The following is an 18,573-nucleotide window of genomic DNA, read 5'->3' on the forward strand; positions in this document are numbered from 1 at the left end:
CACTGACCACCTCCCCCCCTCACCAGGGGCACACATCTCCACCTGCAGGGGTTCACTGACCACCTCCCCCCCTCACCAGGGGCACACACCTCCAGCTGCAGGGGTTCACTGACCACCTCCCTCCCTCACCAGGGGCACACACCTCCAGCTGCAGGGGTTCACTGACCACCTCCCCCCCTCACCAGGGGCACACACCTCCACCTGCAGGGGTTCACTGACCACCTCCCCCCCTCACCAGGGGCACACACCTCCACCTGCAGGGGTTCACTGACCACCTCCCCCCCTCACCAGGAGCACACACCTCCAGCTGCAGGGGTTCACTGACCACCTCCCCCCCTCACCAGGAGCACACACCTCCACCTGCAGGGGTTCACTGACCACCTCCCCCCCTCACCAGGGGCACACACCTCCACCTGCAGGGGTTCACCGACCACCTCCCCCCCTCACCAGGGGCACACACCTCCACCTGCAGGGGTTCACCGACCACCTCCCCCCCTCACCAGGGGCACACACCTCCACCTGCAGGGGTTCACCGACCACCTCCCCCCCTCACCAGGGGCACACACCTCCACCTGCAGGGGTTCACCGACCACCTCCCCCCCTCACCAGGGGCACACACCTCCACCTGCAGGGGTTCACCGACCACCTCCCCCCCTCACCAGGGGCACACACCTCCACCTGCAGGGGTTCACCGACCACCTCCCCCCCTCACCAGGGGCACACACCTCCACCTGCAGGGGTTCACCGACCACCTCCCCCCCTCACCAGGGGCACACACCTCCACCTGCAGGGGTTCACCGACCACCTCCCCCCCTCACCAGGGGCACACACCTCCACCTGCAGGGGTTCACCGACCACCTCCCCCCCTCACCAGGAGCACACACCTCCACCTGCAGGGGTTCACCGACCACCTCCCCCCCCTCACCAGGGGCACACACCTCCACCTGCAGGGGTTCACTGACCAACTCCCCCCCTCACCAGGGGCACACACCTCCACCTGCAGGGGTTCACCGACCACCTCCCCCCCTCACCAGGAGCACACACCTCCACCTGCAGGGGTTCACCGACCACCTCCCCCCCTCACCAGGGGCACACACCTCCACCTGCAGGGGTTCACCGACCACCTCCCCCCCTCACCAGGGGCACACACCTCCACCTGCAGGGGTTCACTGACCACCTCCCCCCCTCACCAGGAGCACACACCTCCACCTGCAGGGGTTCACTGACCACCTCCCCCCCTCACCAGGGGCACACACCTCCACCTGCAGGGGTTCACCGACCACCTCCCCCCCTCACCAGGGGCACACACCTCCACCTGCAGGGGTTCACTGACCACCTCCCCCATTCCACCCCCACAGGGGTCAAGCGTCCCGCCCCTCCCCCTCTTTACCTGCCCTGTCTGACAGGCACGACCCTACACCTGGACGTCTCTAAGTGACCGGGCCACTCTTTCCCCTCGTTGACGCTTCACCCTTCTCGGTCTGTATTCATTGATTAACTTTTGCCCGGACTCTCTCCGCCAGCCTGCCGCCCAGGCTGGTAACCGTGGCAACCACGACGCCGACGGCGACGGCGAACGAACCACCGAAAGGAATTGTGGGTTTCGTCCCCCCCCAACGGCGGCAAAAGCCAAGTGACTACAATACCCAGAACACTCAGCGCGAATTCCCGCTACTCTTAACGGACCTGTGCGCAAAGGCCGCTGGGAAATGTTGTTTTCCAATTGCTTCAGGCTGGCGGGCTCCCGGCCGCACGCGCGTGACCGATCCTTACGTCACCGCCTTCCCCTCCCCCCCCACGCGCGCCCCTGGTCCCTGTGACGTAGCAGGCACGAGGCGGCCGGCGATTGGTCGGTTTGTCGGGCGCGCCGTCGGCCTCCCGCGGCTCGGGCGGATGAAATGGCGTCGAGGGGAACCAAGAACGGCTTCCTGAGCAAAGTAAGGCGGCCCGGCCCGGCACCCCCACCCCCCCCGGTAAACGTTCGGCGGTAAAGGAGAAAGTGGGCCGGGACCCGCGCCTTCTCGGTGATGGGGCCGCGGGATGGCGATCCGGGCCCCGTTCTCCCACCCCCCCCCCCCCAGCCCCGGGCCCCGTTCTCCCACCCCCCCCCCCCCAGCCCCGGGCCCCGTTCTCCCACCCCCCCCCCCCCCCCAGCCCCGGGCCCCGTTCTCCCATCCCGCCCCCCCCCCCCCCAGCCCCGGGCCCCGTTCTCCCATCCCGCCCCCCCCCCCCCAGCCCCGGGCCCCGTTCTCCCATCCCGCCCCCCCCCCCAGCCCCGGGCCCCGTTCTCCCATCCCGCCCCCCCCCCCAGCCCCGGGCCCCGTTCTCCCACCCCCCCCCCAGCCCCGGGCCCCGTTCTCCCATCCCGCCCCCCCCCCCAGCCCCGGGCCCCGTTCTCCCATCCCGCCCCCCCCCCCCAGCCCCGGGCCCCGTTCTCCCATCCCGCCCCCCCCCCCCCAGCCCCGGGCCCCGTTCTCCCATCCCGCCCCCCCCCCCAGCCCCGGGCCCCGTTCTCCCATCCCGCCCCCCCCCCCAGCCCCGGGCCCCGTTCTCCCATCCCGCCCCCCCCCCCAGCCCCGGGCCCCGTTCTCCCATCCCGCCCCCCCCCCCCAGCCCCGGGCCCCGTTCTCCCATCCCGCCCCCCCCCCAGCCCCGGGCCCCGTTCTCCCATCCCGCCCCCCCAGCCCCGGGCCCCGTGCCTTCCCCCGACCCAGCCCCCCGCTCCTGATCTCGGCCATTTGTCGGCAGCTGCAGGGCCCCGGTTTCTGGTTCAGGCCTGGAGCGGCCGTGCATCCTTCCGGCTGCTCCAGATGGCAGATGTAACCGGGGAGAACTGCGCCGCGAAGGCCGCTCCCTCGGGGCGTGGGGGTCGGATGCATCGCTGCATGAGTTCGGCACCTCTAGCAATCCGCAGAGACTAATGAAAGACTCGGATAGCTGCTCCTTTCACCGCCTTCGTTATGTGCATGACCTGGTGATGTCTCCTGAGTCTGGGCTCCTGGGATCTTGTTCTTGTTGCACTACTGTACTTTGCTGTTTGCGTTGTTTTGTGCGCTCGTCAAAGTCGAGTTTACTGTCATATGTATGCACGGGTGCAGTGAAAAACTTGGGTGCAACAGTATCGCTGTATTTGTTGTTGTAGATAGTCATCCAGCAGAGAAACAGTCCCTTCAGCCCACCGGGCCTCTGTCAAGCATCCGTCTACACTCGTCCCATTTTTTCTTATTATTGTCCCCACATTCTCATTAGAAAGCGCAAACGGTCACAGGGAAAGTATGCAAACTCCACGCAGACAGCACCAGAGGTCAGGATTGAATCCAAGTCGCCACTGTGCGCACGCATATATTGATGAAAAGCAGCATACATTGAATGCCATCATATACAAAATATTCTAAACCAAATTTTGCCATCGTCAAACACCAGCCCCTAACTGGTAAATTGCTTTATTATTGTCACATGTACTCCGACACTGTGAGAAGCTTGTCTTGCATACCGTTCACACATCAATTCATTACAACGGCAATTGCAGGGTACTTCAAATGCCATTTCTAGCTGTATTTATTATAACCACGTATACTGATAACTTTGTAAGCTTCATGCAAGCAAGGAATTTCATTGCATCCTGGTCTATCTGACAATCAACTAATCAGAACTGGGTTCAAATCCTGCTCCACGGAGATTAAGGTTAACATTACACTGCAGTACCAAGCGATGGTAGTGCTTTTGAAGGTGCCATCATTCTGATGGGATGTTAAAACAGGTGCTTGCCTACTTAGCTAGATGTGAGAGAAATAAAAAAAAATGGTGATATTGAGAGAAGACTTGCCTAAAAACTGAATATGCTTTCTATACAAGGAGAGCAGCAAGCTTCACCAGACTGGTCCTGGGACAGTAGAACTGTTGTTTGAGAAGAAATTGAGAAGGCTAGTTCAAGGGGCAATGTCCTTGAATATGTAAAATTCTTACAGGACTTGTTACAGGAATCCTTACAGGGAGGTCTGGGGAGAATGTTTTCCCTGGCTGAAGAGTCTAGGACTAGAAGGAAGACAATTTAGGACTAACATGTGGTGTATCTTTGGAATTCTCTACTTGGGGTTGAGAAACCTCATTCATCGATTCTACTCAAACTGAGTTATAGATTTCTGGATATTAAAGAAACCAAGATATGGGGATGGGATAGGATAGACAACTGATGGTAATTTAGCAGGTCAGCCATGATCTTGTTAACTGTTGGAGCAGGCACAGAGAGTTGAATGGCAGCCTTGTATCTGTTCTTGTGTTATTATGGCTTTGTAATGTGACTCTTAGCTGCTGTGCTTCAACGTATGTGTGTTCTGACACAAATCTAGCTGGAGGAGTGCATATTCAGCAGTCTTGAGCAGGAGGGGGGAATGTTGGTTGAATGGATCATTCCTGTTCCTGTATTAGACGAGATTGCCAATGCTGAAATCTGAAACAAAAAAACAAGCTACTGGAGGAACTCAGTGGGTCAGGTAGCGTCTGTGGAGGGAAATGGCCATTTTGGGTCAAGAACAAATCTGCACTGTTTGAGACATTGTTTGATTGAGCAAAGATGCCAATATCTGACCCCAAAATGCAGGAAAAAAAATTAATCTAACATTTAAATAAACATGCAAAAGCAGCTGTAGTTTAAGAGGAATGTGGCCAAACCCACATATTTGAGGTGCTGCATTTAAATTGGTAAATTGGTTAATAATTATAATATGTACTGAGGTACAGTAAAAAAAACTTGTCTGGCATTCTGTTCATACAGATCAATTCATTACAACAGTGCATTGAGGCAGTACAGGGGAAAACAATAACAGAATGCGGAATAAAGTGTTACAGTTACAGAGAAAGTGCAGTGCAGGCAGACAATAAGGTGCAAGGTCATAACAAGGTAGATTGTGAGGTCAAGAGTCCATTTTATCGTACTAGGGAACCGTTCAATAGTCTTATAACAGCAGGATAGAAGCTGTTCTTGAACCCGGTGGTAAATGCTTTAAGGCTTTTGTATCTTCTTCCTGATGGGAGGGGGGAGGAGTATGTCTGGGGTGGGAGGGGTCTTTGATTACGCTGGCTGCTTTACCGAGGCAATGAGAAGCGTAGACAGAATTTACAGCCATTCATTTGTTTATCAAAGTTCAGAACAGCTATGTTTCATAGTATATTTTGAATCTCTATTTACATTTTCTAGTTTATTTTAATTATTTTGGTTGCAATATCGGAAACTCTGTAATCCATCTGCTATAACCAGACATACTGTATTGATTGTTGCTTTTCTCCTTGATTTACTAGGTCTCTGCTAAAATTCATGATGCTTTCTTGTCTGGTCCCAACAAAAACTTCCATTTATGTAACACTACTCTCATTGAGGGAGCCCTGAACTGCCTGAATGCTACATCTCGCCCATATTTAAACTTCCGAAAACTTACTAACTCCTTGTCAGTGTACCTCATTTTCAGAAGCAAAGTTTACACAACTGAAATTATTTTCACCTCAAACTCACTTTGTCACATATGTTTGTTGTTACAAATGCTACTCACAGCCTCTTTCAACTAGTAGATTCTTCTTAACACCAGATATGCCACTCTAAAAAAAATTCCTCCTGCTCCCACTTTTAAGTATGATGATTTTAAAAAGGTAATTTTGACTAATGAGTAAATTACTAGCATCAATATGAGAAATCTGATTTTTATATTGATTATCATCAAGGAAATAAGATGTATAACAAAATCAGTTGATTATTAAATTGCATCAAGATAAAGAAAATGAAGAGTTAAAATAAGGATTCACATTTATTCAGACTTTGAGGCTGGAAAGTGCACTATTTAACTTTGGTTGCTTGACTGTATATGGTGCTGGAAAAAATAAACAGGCCCAGCTGGAAATACTGCTGCCACTGTACTTAACTTGTAGGTTATTGGCAGCCCTGCTATTTTGATGGGGATTGGTACACAACTAAAATAGACCAGGGTCCGCTGAAAAGTGTCCCTCAATATGATATTCCTACTGAGGTTACCTGTTGATCCTTTGCATCATCCATGGTACAGTGATTTGTTTTCAGTAATGGTTAGCTTTTAAACTTTATCTCTCAGTTACTGACAAAAAATAACTGCAAGCCCTTAAACTTGGATGCATTAAGAAGCATGACAGATTGATATCACCACATCAGCACTCAAGTTCTCCACGCCAGGGAGTTGTGAAGGTTGTGTCGTCGAATACATTGAAAGCTGAGATAAACAGATTTCTGGGCTATTGGAGAGTCTAGTTTTATGGGAGTTCAGCAAGGAAATAGAGCTGATGCTATGGTCATATCAGACACAATTTTATAGAATAATGATGCAGATGTGAGGAACCTTATAGTCCAGTAAACTTATTTCCCATGTTCTTAAACAGTTTTGTGTAGTTGCATATAAGAGAGCAGAACACTTTTTACTAAGGCAGTTTTCAAAGAAACAGAGGGTTAGGATGTTGGATAGAAGTAGGTAAAAGTTTTTGATCAAATACTTAAGCATAAACAATTTTCAGTGCGCCACTGACTTTAGTATAATTTTAAGGTTCAAAGGATTGAGTGGTTAAGGATTTTTTTTAATGCCATATTGTTCAGATGTGGAATTCCTTGTTGAAAATGGTGAATAAAGTAGAATCAATGAATACTTTTTAAAAATGGAAATTAATACATTTTTTTTAAAAAAGCATTGGAGAACTGAACTTATCAGTGGAGAGCTTTTTCCTAAAATGCTGCTGTCCTGATTGAATGAATGCAAAGTTAGCAAATTGTTTCCCCTGACTGAAAAGTCAAGAATTTGAGGGCTGCATAAGTATTTTAAGATGAGTTTAAGAGAAATTTGACTCTTTAGAGTTATTTACCATAGAGTTCTGTGGGGCTCAGTCATTAAGTATCTTCAAGTTATTAGATTTTTGGGCTCTATAGGAATCAAGGGTCATGAGGATTGGATGGGAAAGTGGATTTGAAGTAGAATATTGCCTATGGTCTCATTGAACGGCACAGCAGTTACAGGGACCATTTTTCTTTGTTCTTAATTTTTCCTAATTTTATTCCCCTAGTGGAAGATTGATGACAAGCCAGTTAAGATTGATAAGTGGGATGGTGCAGCTGTGAAAAATGCCTTGGACGACGCTGCCAAAAAGGTAAGCATTGTGCATGTGGATTTCTTGCAGTTTGTCTAAAACTTGTTTTGTCTAGAACTGGCTTTACACCAGTTCTGCTTTTATTGCCTACAGTCTGGAACAGTCTGTATATTTTATCCTGCCAGTAGATGACTAATTTTCCCAAGTAGATAAACACAACTCAAACTTTCTCTTCTCATCAGCGTGCTTACATGTAAGCTACTGAGTTCATTTGGAAGGGCTTCTCAGTAGACAGTGAAAGTTCATCAGTCTGAAACATTAACTTGAGTTCTGTTTACAAATACATCCTGACTTTGAGTGTTTTCCAACAATTTTTGGGTTTACTTCTTCAATACTTTCATTTACTTATGTTTATGTCTACTTGAATTCATCAAATTTTGTTAATGCTTTTGTCCTCTTAGGTTCTTCTGGAGAAGTACGGGTATGAGGAAAATTACGGGCTGATTGATGGTCGACTTCTGATATGCACAATCTCCTGCCTCTTTGCAATAGTTGCCCTGATCTGGGACTATATGCACCCTTTTCCAGAGTCAAAGAATGTACTGGCGGGCTGTGTTCTTTCATATCCTTTATTTGGAAGTGATCTATTATTTACTGTAGTATGAATGGAGTGCCATGATCTTTGGATGTGATACTATAAGTACTTATTGGATGTGCCTTCTATAAAGTGTTTGTTAAAGACCAGTCACTGATATAACGTAGGGAGATATGGCAGAGATTTGTGCCCAGTAGGCTCCCACAAATATCAACAAGATAGTAACCATATAATTTTTCATTGGTCATTTGGGATATGACACTCTCTGACTAAGCCAGCTGGGGACTTTATCAGCTAAAGATTGCATCTCTTGACTGAGTGGTTACATGTCCAAGTCTTTAGAATGTGGCTTAAACCCACAGCCTTGTGACTGAATTTTACCTTCTGGACCATAATCGTGAAGTTCAAGCATTTTGGGAAGAGGGAGTGAACGTAAGTAGGAGCAGGAGTAATCTGTATGGACTCTTGAGTCTACTCTGCTATTCAGTAATGTATGGTTAGTTTGATTTTGGCTTCAATTCCATTCTCCTGCCTGTTTTTTTAAAAATATATAATCCTTGCTCCTTTATAGAACAAACATGTCTATTTTGGCCTTGAATGTACTCAGAGATTCAGCCTCCACACCTTACTGGTGTTGAGAATTCCAAGGAGAAGAAAGTCTTCCTTGTGTTTGTTTTAAATAGTCAATCCCTTATTCTTAAACAGTACCCAGAAGTTTTAGATTTTGAGGGTAAGCATTCTTTGAACATCATTCTTGTCAAACCCCCTCATCTTGTTTCAATAAGATCATCTCTCATTCTTCTAAATCCAATGAATATATAATTCCAATTTTTTCTATCCTTTCTAACCTCTTCATCCCAGGAATCAACCTAATGAACCTTCTCTGAACTGCCTCCAGTGCAAGTATATTCCTCAAAGAGGAGACCAAACTGCATGCAGGGCTTCAGTTGTAGCAAGACCTTCTATTTATATACTCCGTCCCCTTTGCAGTAAAGGACAATGTTCCTTTTGCCTTTCTAAGTACTAGCTGTACTCGGCTTCATGCAGATGGATATCCAAATATAACAGTACAACAGCAGCATCTGTTTTCATTGAAATAATATTTTCTATTCTTCCTACCAAAGTACATAACGTCACATTTCCCCGTATTATTATCCTATTGCCCAATTTTTGCCCACTTGCTTTACCTATCTATATTCCTTTTGCAGGCCCTTCTTTATCTCACAATTTGCTTTTTCACTTTCTTTATATCAGTAAATTTGTCTATGGTACCCTTATTCTCTCAATCTGCATCATTAAAATAAATCATATATTGTTCAGACCCTGCACTGTGGCATCTTGCTAGTATGCTTCCCAACTCTTCACCATTAATCAGTCCTCAACCCATGCAAATTTATCCAATAACATGAATTCTCACCTGGTGCAGTAAACTTTTATATTGTACATTATCAATGATTTCTGGAAATGCAGGTGTGTTTTATTATCTGAAACTCAGAGTCCAGCTCATAAGTTGAAGTTCCTCAGACTGCAGACATTTATTGTGGATGTGTCAGTGTGGTTAACAGTGATCTCCACCAGTTCAAACATGCTACAGCAACTACACATCATATGCCCTCTCATATTTTGCATTTCCATTGCTAATTTATCATAATATAATTTAGTCTAATTACTACAGTTTTCAGGAAGTTCCCATTTTTGCGGTGGATTATAATTTAGTGTCAATCCCTTTAAGAAGGCACACGGCATTTTGGCCTTCATTGCAAAGGACTTGGAGTTTAAAAATAGGCAGGTTTTGTTGCACTTTTACAAGGTGTGAGGCCTCTCCTGGAATACTGCACGCAGTTTTAGTCCCCTTACCTCAGAAAGATATAGTATCATTAGAGGCAGCACAAAGGAGATTCACCAAGCTAATGCCTGGGATCAGAGGGTGTCCTCCCAAAAGAAACTAAATAGTTTGGGCCAGTATTCCTTGGAGCTTACAAGAATGAGGGTGAACTGATTCGAACATATAAGATCCTAAGGGTGCTTGACAGGGTAATGTTGGGATGTTTACATTAGTAGGAGAGTCTCAAACAAGGGGCCGGTCACTTAAAACTGATGTACATAGAAATCTCTTCTCTCAGAGGGTAGTGTATATCTGGAATCCTCTGCCCCAGTGGGTGATGGAAACTGGATCATTAGACGTATTTAGACTGGATGTGGATGAACATTTGATAGATTGAGGAACAGAGATATAGAGAAATGGCACAGAAGAGAAGTTGAGGCTGGCATAGCTCAGCCATGATTATATTATGGGGAGGCTTGAAGCCCTGATGGCCTACTCCTGTTCCTATTTTCTTGTGTTCTTTATAACAAAAAGAGAAAAAAGAATACTCACTAGCTGTCCACTTTTATATTGCATTGTAATTATTTTCCTCTTTTTCAAGATTTTTGATTTTGGTTTAGCCTCTATTTGAGATTATTAATTCAACTCTGATATTTTAAAACATGAAGCACCTCTTTCAAGTTTCATTCTCTATGGAATTTGTACTCCATGGAACTGCGCATTACCAAAAGATTCCTGTGTTTATACTAGCCAAAGTTTCAGAGTGGAGGTTGGGCTGAGCCAAACATGATGCAGAGATGATGTACAAGGATTGTGCACAATTAGATCAATCAGAAAATAACAAAGAGAAAGGTGTAGGATAAGTGAAGATACATGTGCATTTTGGAGATTTCTTTAACATTGCTGCACCTATTTTGTTATGATGGGGATTCTCACATTTTATACTTCCTACAAAGAGCGAAGCATATTTTTAATTGCTATACAGAAAGACCCTGCTGGATTGGATCCCGGTGACACCTGGCAGCTGTCATCATCTCTGCGGAGGTACTGAATTTTAATTTCTCTCTAAACCATGCATTGCTCATTTAACTTAATCAGTTATTTTGGTTTAAGAACATAATTCTTAGCTGCCTGTTGCAGCCTAGACTAAATCATATATGCAACTGACTTAATATGTGCCTTCTATATCAGCCAAGCTACAGGCCTCACAACCACTATCAATATTTGAAAACCTACTATTGGAAGTCTAGATGGTATTGGTCTAATTTGCCACCTTCCTGAGCTGTATCTCAGCCAGCTTTTTGGATGGGATAGTTGAGTTAAATGAACAAGAAAAAGTATTGGATCCTTTCGTGCAACTCGTCTGTGATGGTTAGCTACTGGCCAGTGACTTGTTCCTGATCTTTGGCCACTTAATTTACGCAAGAGGCGGTTTGTGAGCTCATTGATATTGTTTGTCCTGACCCCATAAGACCCTGGAAGATGATTGCAAAGCACCAAATTTCTAATTGTGTTCTCCAGGTTTGATGACCAGTACACCTTAAGGATGACATTCATTGATGGCCGAACCAACCAGGAGCGGGAAAGAGAATTTACCAAGTCCCTTGAGTACTTCTTTGATGAATCTGGAACCTTGGTTATGGATCTGTTTGAGCCAGAAGTGTCGAAGCTGCATGATTCTTTAGGGAAGAAGAAAAAGATGAAATAAGAGTGTGTGTGCTTTGCATTGTTGTACTGCTGGGATCATGCTCAAGAAAAGGAGAAAAAAAAACACATTAGTTTTGTTGTGATTGCACCCTGTTTACTGCTGGCTGCTCCCACAGGCTTGCTTGTATTTTCCAAATCCATTCAACAGCAGCGTATATTTATACAGGACCTTTAACAGAGTCAAAATGTCCCATGGCAGTTTGCAGGAGGGCTAGATGTGGCACCAAGATTGCAAATGGTCTGATTCAGTCTCTGGCACTAAGCAGAGAGTTGGCTGGGAAGCAGAGTATAGTGTGTGGGTAGATGAGTGCGTGATGTTACTAGGTTTGATCTTCCCAATGTATATTGAAGGAAGTTCTGCTCATCCAGTGACATCATGATGTGTTGGAGTTTAGTGACTGGCTTTCTATTTCTGCAAGGGTTTGCTTGCTCTGTTAGAACAATGTGTGGACTTGGGTTCCAGACCAGTCCTACCGATGGTCATATCTCCCTGTAACTGCATGAGTCCCATCTTAGCAGTCTGGCAGTGGTTTCAGCTGAGTTGCTCCTGGTTGAAGGCAGTCTTTTCTGACTTGCCCGTCAATTTGATACTAAAATTGGCATTTACAACAAGGCAAAAGGAATGGCTAGATGGTGAAGTGGATCTGTCATTCTGAGGTTGAGATTGAGGGTGAATTGAGCCATCTCTTTTTTAAGAAAAAATCTTTCTCTGGCGGTGCAGAACTTGGTCAATGTGACTCCAGTTCTGCACTTTCAGTAGTGGGGCACTTCCTGAGTTGGATATTTTCAGCTTTTTAGTTCCAGCTTTTCCCCATAGTGTTTCTTTCCAGCCTTAGATTCCATCCAGACATGGCAGTGGATGAACAGATGAGCTGCATTCATGGGGAGAATCCTAAGATAAATTAGCGTTCTGTCTTCTGTGCAAGGACAGTTGAGATACCAGGATGTGCTGTGTATATTTAAAAGAAACCATCAAAATCAATATGTGCCTGCAAAGGAGCAAAAAGAAACTCAACTGTCCTGAAATTATTTACAGAGCCATTTTTTTTGCATTCTTTGAATAAATAAGCATGTATATTGCACCATTCACAAGCTTGGAAATTGCCAGAGAGCCCTACAACCAAGAAGAGCATGCTTTTGAAATGTGATAATATAGGACTACACAGAAGCCGATTTCTGCTCAGCAAGGTCCTGCAAACAGCAACATGATCATTCCAATGTCTTTGTGATTTTGGTTGAAGGATGAACTCCCACACTCACCCTTCCAATGGTGTAGGATCTTGCAGCTACAGGAGCAGTAGGCAAGGCCTTGGTTTAAACATCTCTTAAAAAAAATGTGTCACTTGAGGTGTATTGCTCCTTCAGTATTAGCAGTAAAGGGTCAACCTACATAATCTGATCTAAACTTTGAAGTGGATCTCGAGTGCAGGAGCTTCCTGACCGGGGTGTGAGAGTTACTGAGTTCGGATGGATATCATCCGTAAACTGAATAAATTGTGGCATGATGTCATGGTTTCAAAGCAGTTTCTAAATCTAAACCTACCCTATAAAAATTCTACAGATGCTGGGCAAAATTTTTTTTCACAGATTTAAACTGGCAATTGATACTCTACTCTGAACACCGTGTGAAATTGCTACAAATCTATTTTCTGTGAAAACCAATTAAGCAGATAAAACATCAAGTTACTATGAAGTCTGGAGGTGACTTAATACAAGATCCATCAGTGTTTTTAACCAGCAAGTCTTCTGAACTGGGCAATAAACTTTCCCCTCAAAGCAAATCCTGATCATTCACTCATCACATTCCTACTGTTGATTCCTTCATCATCAGTGTGCTGGGGGCCACTGTTCGTTAGAAATTAAAACTAGATTAGACATGGAAAGACACTGCTGCAAGGCCCCTTAGAAGTTCAGATGCGTGGATCACCTGAAATGTACTAAAGGTTTTCCACCTTTTTCAGCCAAGTTAGGAAGTTGTAAAACACTACTTGCTTGGAGGGGCTGTGGCTGCGCAGTGTTCAACAGTAAGATAAAGCACTATGGTGCAAGAAGTGTAGGTTTTAAGGTGATCATTGAACAGCTGATCAAGATATCATTGATGGGATACACTGCAGGAATTCTTCAAAGCCTCTTTGGCTCTTTCTAAATCCCTAACCGCTTCCTACATGCTAAAGGGCAGTAAGTGCTTGAACACCAATGCCTCCAATTCACATACCATCCTGGCATGGTTATACATTGCTTTTCCAGAATATCCTAACTAATTTGTGTGATGTATTTCTTCAATGCCAGATGACCTGTTGTGTATCTCCAGCATTTTTCGTGTTACCAGCGCCTGAAGTATTTTGCTGTTGTAGCATTATCTAAGCACCGCTGTAGCTTGGTAGTTATTGCCTTGATGTTATGGTGGGCTTCCTTGAACCATTGTTGGTATTTTGATATGATTTGAAGCCAGAGTATTTCAGAGCAAAGTAGGTCTGGAGTCACATATGGGTCCAGAGTGCATATGGATTACAACTGGATACAATGAACAGCTGTCTTGATTCCCCCCTTGCTACGGAACCAAGACCTCACTCTGTTAAGAACGTGTGGTAGCTGGTGTGTAACAGCTACCCACCTCAAATCATGCACAGGCACCTTCCAGTCCATAACATTGCACCTCACCTCCAATTAGCTTCTCATTGGAGTGGACCTAAACTAAAGGAGAAATGGGATTCTGCTGAACCTACATTGCTACTACCCTAGAACCGAGATTACTGCACCTTGAGTACACTGTTGATATACTCACATTTGAGGCTAAGCTTTAAGTTATTGTTGACTCATTACTTAAGTCCATGAGAAAGTAGGCCTGCCAAAGGGGGAACCTGATAGAAATAGATCAAATTATGAAAGGCAGAGATAGAGTTTCCCAGGGAAGGAATGTCAAATACTAGAGGGCATAGCTTTAAGGTGAGAGGGAGAAAGTTTAAAGGAGACTTATGAGGCAAATTTCTTTCTACACACAGGTAGGTGCCTTGAACCAGCTGCCAGGGAAGATGGTGGAAGCAGATACAACAGCAACGTGTAAGAGACATTTAGGCTGGGAATGGAGGGATATAGACCATGTGCAGGCAGACGTGCAGTTTAAAGTGGCTTCGTGGTTCATTGTGGGCTGAAGGGCCTGTTCCTGTGCTGTTCTATGCTACAGACCTCCTCACAGTCACCAGGAGATGGAAGAGTAGATACATAGGTAGGCAAATCAGAGAGAGGGAAAGAACAATAAAGTTATTGTATCTGGGATTTTCAACTTCCACCATATTAACTGGGATAGTCTTGGTGTGAAAAGCTCAGAGCAGGTGGAATTTTTAAAGTGTGCCCAGAAGTAAGTAGAGTGTAACTAGAGCAGGGCCAGTACTGGACCTAATGAGAAACATCACTGGGTGAGTGGCAGGGTGTCAGTGGGAGAGCATTTTGGAGATAGTGTCAATAACCATATGTTTCAAGATAGTTATGGAAAAGGAAAGGATGGACTGAAAATTAAAATCCTGAATTGGGCAGAGGGCAATTTGAATACCATAAGGCAGGACCTAGCAAAAGTAGGGTGGGAGCAGCTACTTGCGGTTAAGTCAACTTCCACCAAGTGGAGCTCTTTTGAAAGTTGATTGGTGACAGTTCAGGACCAACGTGTTCCAGTAGAGGGTGAATGAGAAGAAAACCAAGTCAAAAGAACCCTGGATGTTAAAGGATAACGTGGGTTGGATTAAATAATCGGAAGGAAATGGCAGGTATAGAGAACTGATAATTGGAGTGGGGAAGGGGGCTTCAGGAATACAGGATGCTTAGGGGTTAATTAAAAAAGAAAGTACAAGGGTATAGAGTCATGGAGTTCCACAGAAAGGAAACTGGCCCGTCAGCCCAACTCATCTATGCTGTCCAAGTTGCCTGCCTGAGGTGGCCCCATTTGCCTGCATTTGGCACATATCCCTGTAAACTTTTCCTATCCATGTACCTGTCTAAATGTCTTTTGAACATTGTAATTGTACCTGCCTCTGCAACCTCCTCTGACAGCTCATACCATATATCCACCGCCTTCTGTATGAAAAACTTACCCCTTAGATCCCCTTTAAATCTTTCCCCTCTCACCTTAAACCTATGCCCTCTAGTTTTAGACTCCTTTACCCTGGGAAAGAGACTGACCATTTATGCTATCTATGTATTATCTATTCCCCTCATGATTTTACAAACCTCTATAAGGTCACCCCTCAGCCTCCTATGCTTCAGGAAAACAAGTTGCAGCCTATCCAGTCTCTCCTTATAATTCGAGCCCTCCAGTCCCAGCAACGTAGAACACTACAGCACAGTACAGGGCCTTTGGCCCACAACGTTGTGCAGACATTTTATCCTGCTCTAAGATCTATCTAACCCTTCCTTCCCACATAGCCTCCATTTTTCTATCATCCATGTGCCTATCTAAGAGACTCTTAAGTGCCCCCGATGTAACTGCCTCCACCACCTCTGCAGGCAGTACATTCCACGCACCCAGCACTTTCTGTGTAAAAAAAACTTACCTCTGACATCCCCCCATACCTTCCTCAAATCACCTTAAAATTATGTCCCCTCATGTTAGCCATTGTCACACTGGGAAAAAGTCTCTGTCCACTCGATCTATGCCTCTTATCATCTTGTACACCTCTATCAAGTCACCTCTCATCCTTCTCTATAAATAGAAAAGCCCTAGCTCACTCAACCTATCCTCATAAGATATGCTCTCCAATCCAGGCAGCATCCTGGTAAATCTCCTCTGCATCCTCTCTAAAGCTTCCACATCCTTCCTATAATGAGGCGACCAGAACTGAACACAATACTCCAAGTGTGGTCTAACCAGTGTTCTATAGAGCAGCAACATTATCTGGCAGACTTGAACTCAATACCCTGATTAATAAAGGCCAACACACTATACGCCTTCTTAACAACCCTATCAACCTGTGCGGCAACCTTGAGGGATCTATGGACTTGGACCTCAAGATCCCTCTGTTCCTCCACACTGCTAAGAGTCCTGCCATTAACCTTGTATTCTGCCTTCAAATTTGATGTTATAAAGTGTATCACTTCACACATTTCCGGGTTGAACTCCATCTGCCACTTCTCAGCCCAGCTCTGCATCTTATCATTGTCCTGTTGTAATCAACAGCAACCTTCTACACTATCCACAACACCACCAACCTTCATGTCATCTGCAAACTTACTAACCCACCCTTCCACATCCTCATCCAAGTCATTTATAAAAACAAAATCACAAAAGGCAGGGGTCCCAAAACAGATCCCTGCGGAACACCGCTGGTCACTGACCTCCAGGCAGAATACGCTCCATCTACAACCACCCTCTGTCTTTTATGGGCGAGCCAATTCTGAATCCACACAGCCAAGTTTCCCTGGATCCCATGCCTCCTGACTTTCTGAATGAGCCTTCCATGAGGAACCTTATCAAACGCCTTACTAAAATCCATGTACACCACATCCACTGCTCTACCTTCATCGACGTGCTTTGTCACATCCTCAAAGAATTCAGTCAGGCTCATGAGGCATGACCTGCCCCTCACAAAGCCATGCTGACTGTCCCTAATCAGCCCATGATTCTCCAAATGCCCATAAATCTTGTCTCTAATAATCTTCTCCTGTAATTTTCCCACCACTGAAGTAAAACTCACTGGTCTGTAATTCCCAGGGTTATCCTTAGTCCCTTGAACAAAGGAACAACATTTGCCACCCTCCAATCATCTGGCACCACTACTGTGGCTAGTGAGGATGCGAAGATCATCGCCAAAGGTGGGGAATCTCTTCTCTCACTCCCCGAAATAACCTTGGATATATCCTGTCTGGCCCCATGACTTATCTATCCTAATGTTTTTCAAAAGTTCCAGCACATCCACTTTCTTCATGCCTTGGGGTTTTCCTTAATCCTACTCACCAAGGCCTTCTCATGCCCCCTTCTAGCAAGTTCCAGTGAATCTTTCCTGCACCCTCTCTAGCTTAATCACATCCTTCCTACGGTACGGCAATAAGAACTGCACCCAATGGTCCCAAGTGCAGCCTCACCAACATGTTGTACAGTTGTCCCAATCCTGAACTCAGTGCCCTTTCCAATGAAGGAGAGTGTGCCATACACCTTCCTCACCACACTTGTCTACGTTTGTGACCACTTATAGGTAACTATGTATTTGTACCCCTAGGTCTCTTCGTTCTACAACATCCCCCAAAGAGGCCCTGTCATTCACCGTGTAAGTCCTGCCCTGGTTTAAACTTTCCAAACTGCATCACTTCACACTTGTCTGAGTTAAATTCCACCTGCCATTCCTTTACCACTTTCCCAGTTGACCGAGATCCTGTTGTAACCTTAGGCTACCTTCTTCACTATCCACCACATCACCAGTTTTGGTCTCATCCACAAACTTATTCATCATGACACCTGCATTTTCATCCAAATCATTAATATATGGGACAGACAACAGAGATCCCAGCGCTCATCCTTGCAGCACACCACTGGTCACAGGCCTCCAGTCTGAAAAAACCTCCACTACCACCCTCTGACTCCTTCCACCGAGCTAATTTTATACCCAATTGGCTCACTCACCCTGGATCCCACGTGATCTCACCTTCCAGACCAGCCTACCATATGGAATATGTCAAACATCTACCACCCTGCCCTCGTCGATCCTCTTGGTCACCTCTTTAAAAAACACAATCAGATTTGTGAGATAGCTATGCTGACTGTTCCTAATCAGTCCTTGCCTTTCTAAACGCAGGTAGATCCTGTCCCTCAGAATCCCCTCCAGTAACTTTCCCACCACTGATGTTAGCTTCACTAGCCTGTACTTTCCTGGCTTGTCCTTGCAGCCCTTCTTAAATAAGGGCACTACATTAGTCACCCTCCAGTCTTCCATACCTCACTCACGACTAAGGAAGATACAAAACTCTCTGCCAGGGCTCCAGCAATTTCTTACCTTGCTTCCCACAATGTCCTAGGATACACTTGGTCTGGCCCCAGGGATTTATCCACCTATATGTGTCTCAAGGCTGCAAACACTTCCTCTTTCATAATGTTGATATGTTTTAGGACATCACTGTTCTCTTCCCCGGATTCCCTAGCTCCCATGAACCTTCTTCACAGTAAATACAGACAAGAAGTATTCATTTAAGATCTTGCCTGTCTCCCATGGCTCCACACATAACCGACCACACTGATTCTCTCCCTAGTTGCCCTTTTGCCCTTAATATACAGTCTCTAGGGATTCTGCTTTACCTTATCTGCCAAGGATATCTCATGTCCTCTTATTGCCCTCCTAATTTCCATAAGTGTACACCTACATCCCCCATA

The 18,573-nt window shown here is 45.9% G+C and overlaps 2 protein-coding genes across 2 annotated transcripts in view; one reads left to right on the plus strand and one right to left on the minus strand.

Moving 5' to 3' along the window:
- LOC127576112 (X-ray radiation resistance-associated protein 1-like) overlaps positions 1-1,564 on the minus strand; it is a 31,933-nt gene extending 30,369 nt beyond the window's left edge. Inside the window, exon 1 of the mRNA XM_052026498.1 lies at positions 1,391-1,564. The gene's annotated coding sequence lies outside the window, so the exon portion shown is untranslated. The remainder of the gene's footprint in view (positions 1-1,390) is intronic.
- Positions 1,565-1,807: 243 nt separating this feature from the next.
- Positions 1,808-12,909, plus strand: spcs2 (signal peptidase complex subunit 2). The gene is made up of 5 exons (XM_052026084.1): positions 1,808-1,937; positions 7,072-7,155; positions 7,557-7,716; positions 10,424-10,559; positions 11,037-12,909. The coding sequence occupies exons 1-5, from the start codon at positions 1,899-1,901 to the stop codon at positions 11,221-11,223; spliced, it is 606 nt and encodes a 201-aa protein (XP_051882044.1). The 5' UTR covers positions 1,808-1,898; the 3' UTR covers positions 11,224-12,909.
- The last annotated feature ends 5,664 nt before the right edge of the window (positions 12,910-18,573 follow it).

Source organism: Pristis pectinata, chromosome 11, assembly GCF_009764475.1.
Source record: "Pristis pectinata isolate sPriPec2 chromosome 11, sPriPec2.1.pri, whole genome shotgun sequence".
NCBI classification, from domain to species: Eukaryota; Metazoa; Chordata; class Chondrichthyes; order Rhinopristiformes; family Pristidae; genus Pristis; species Pristis pectinata.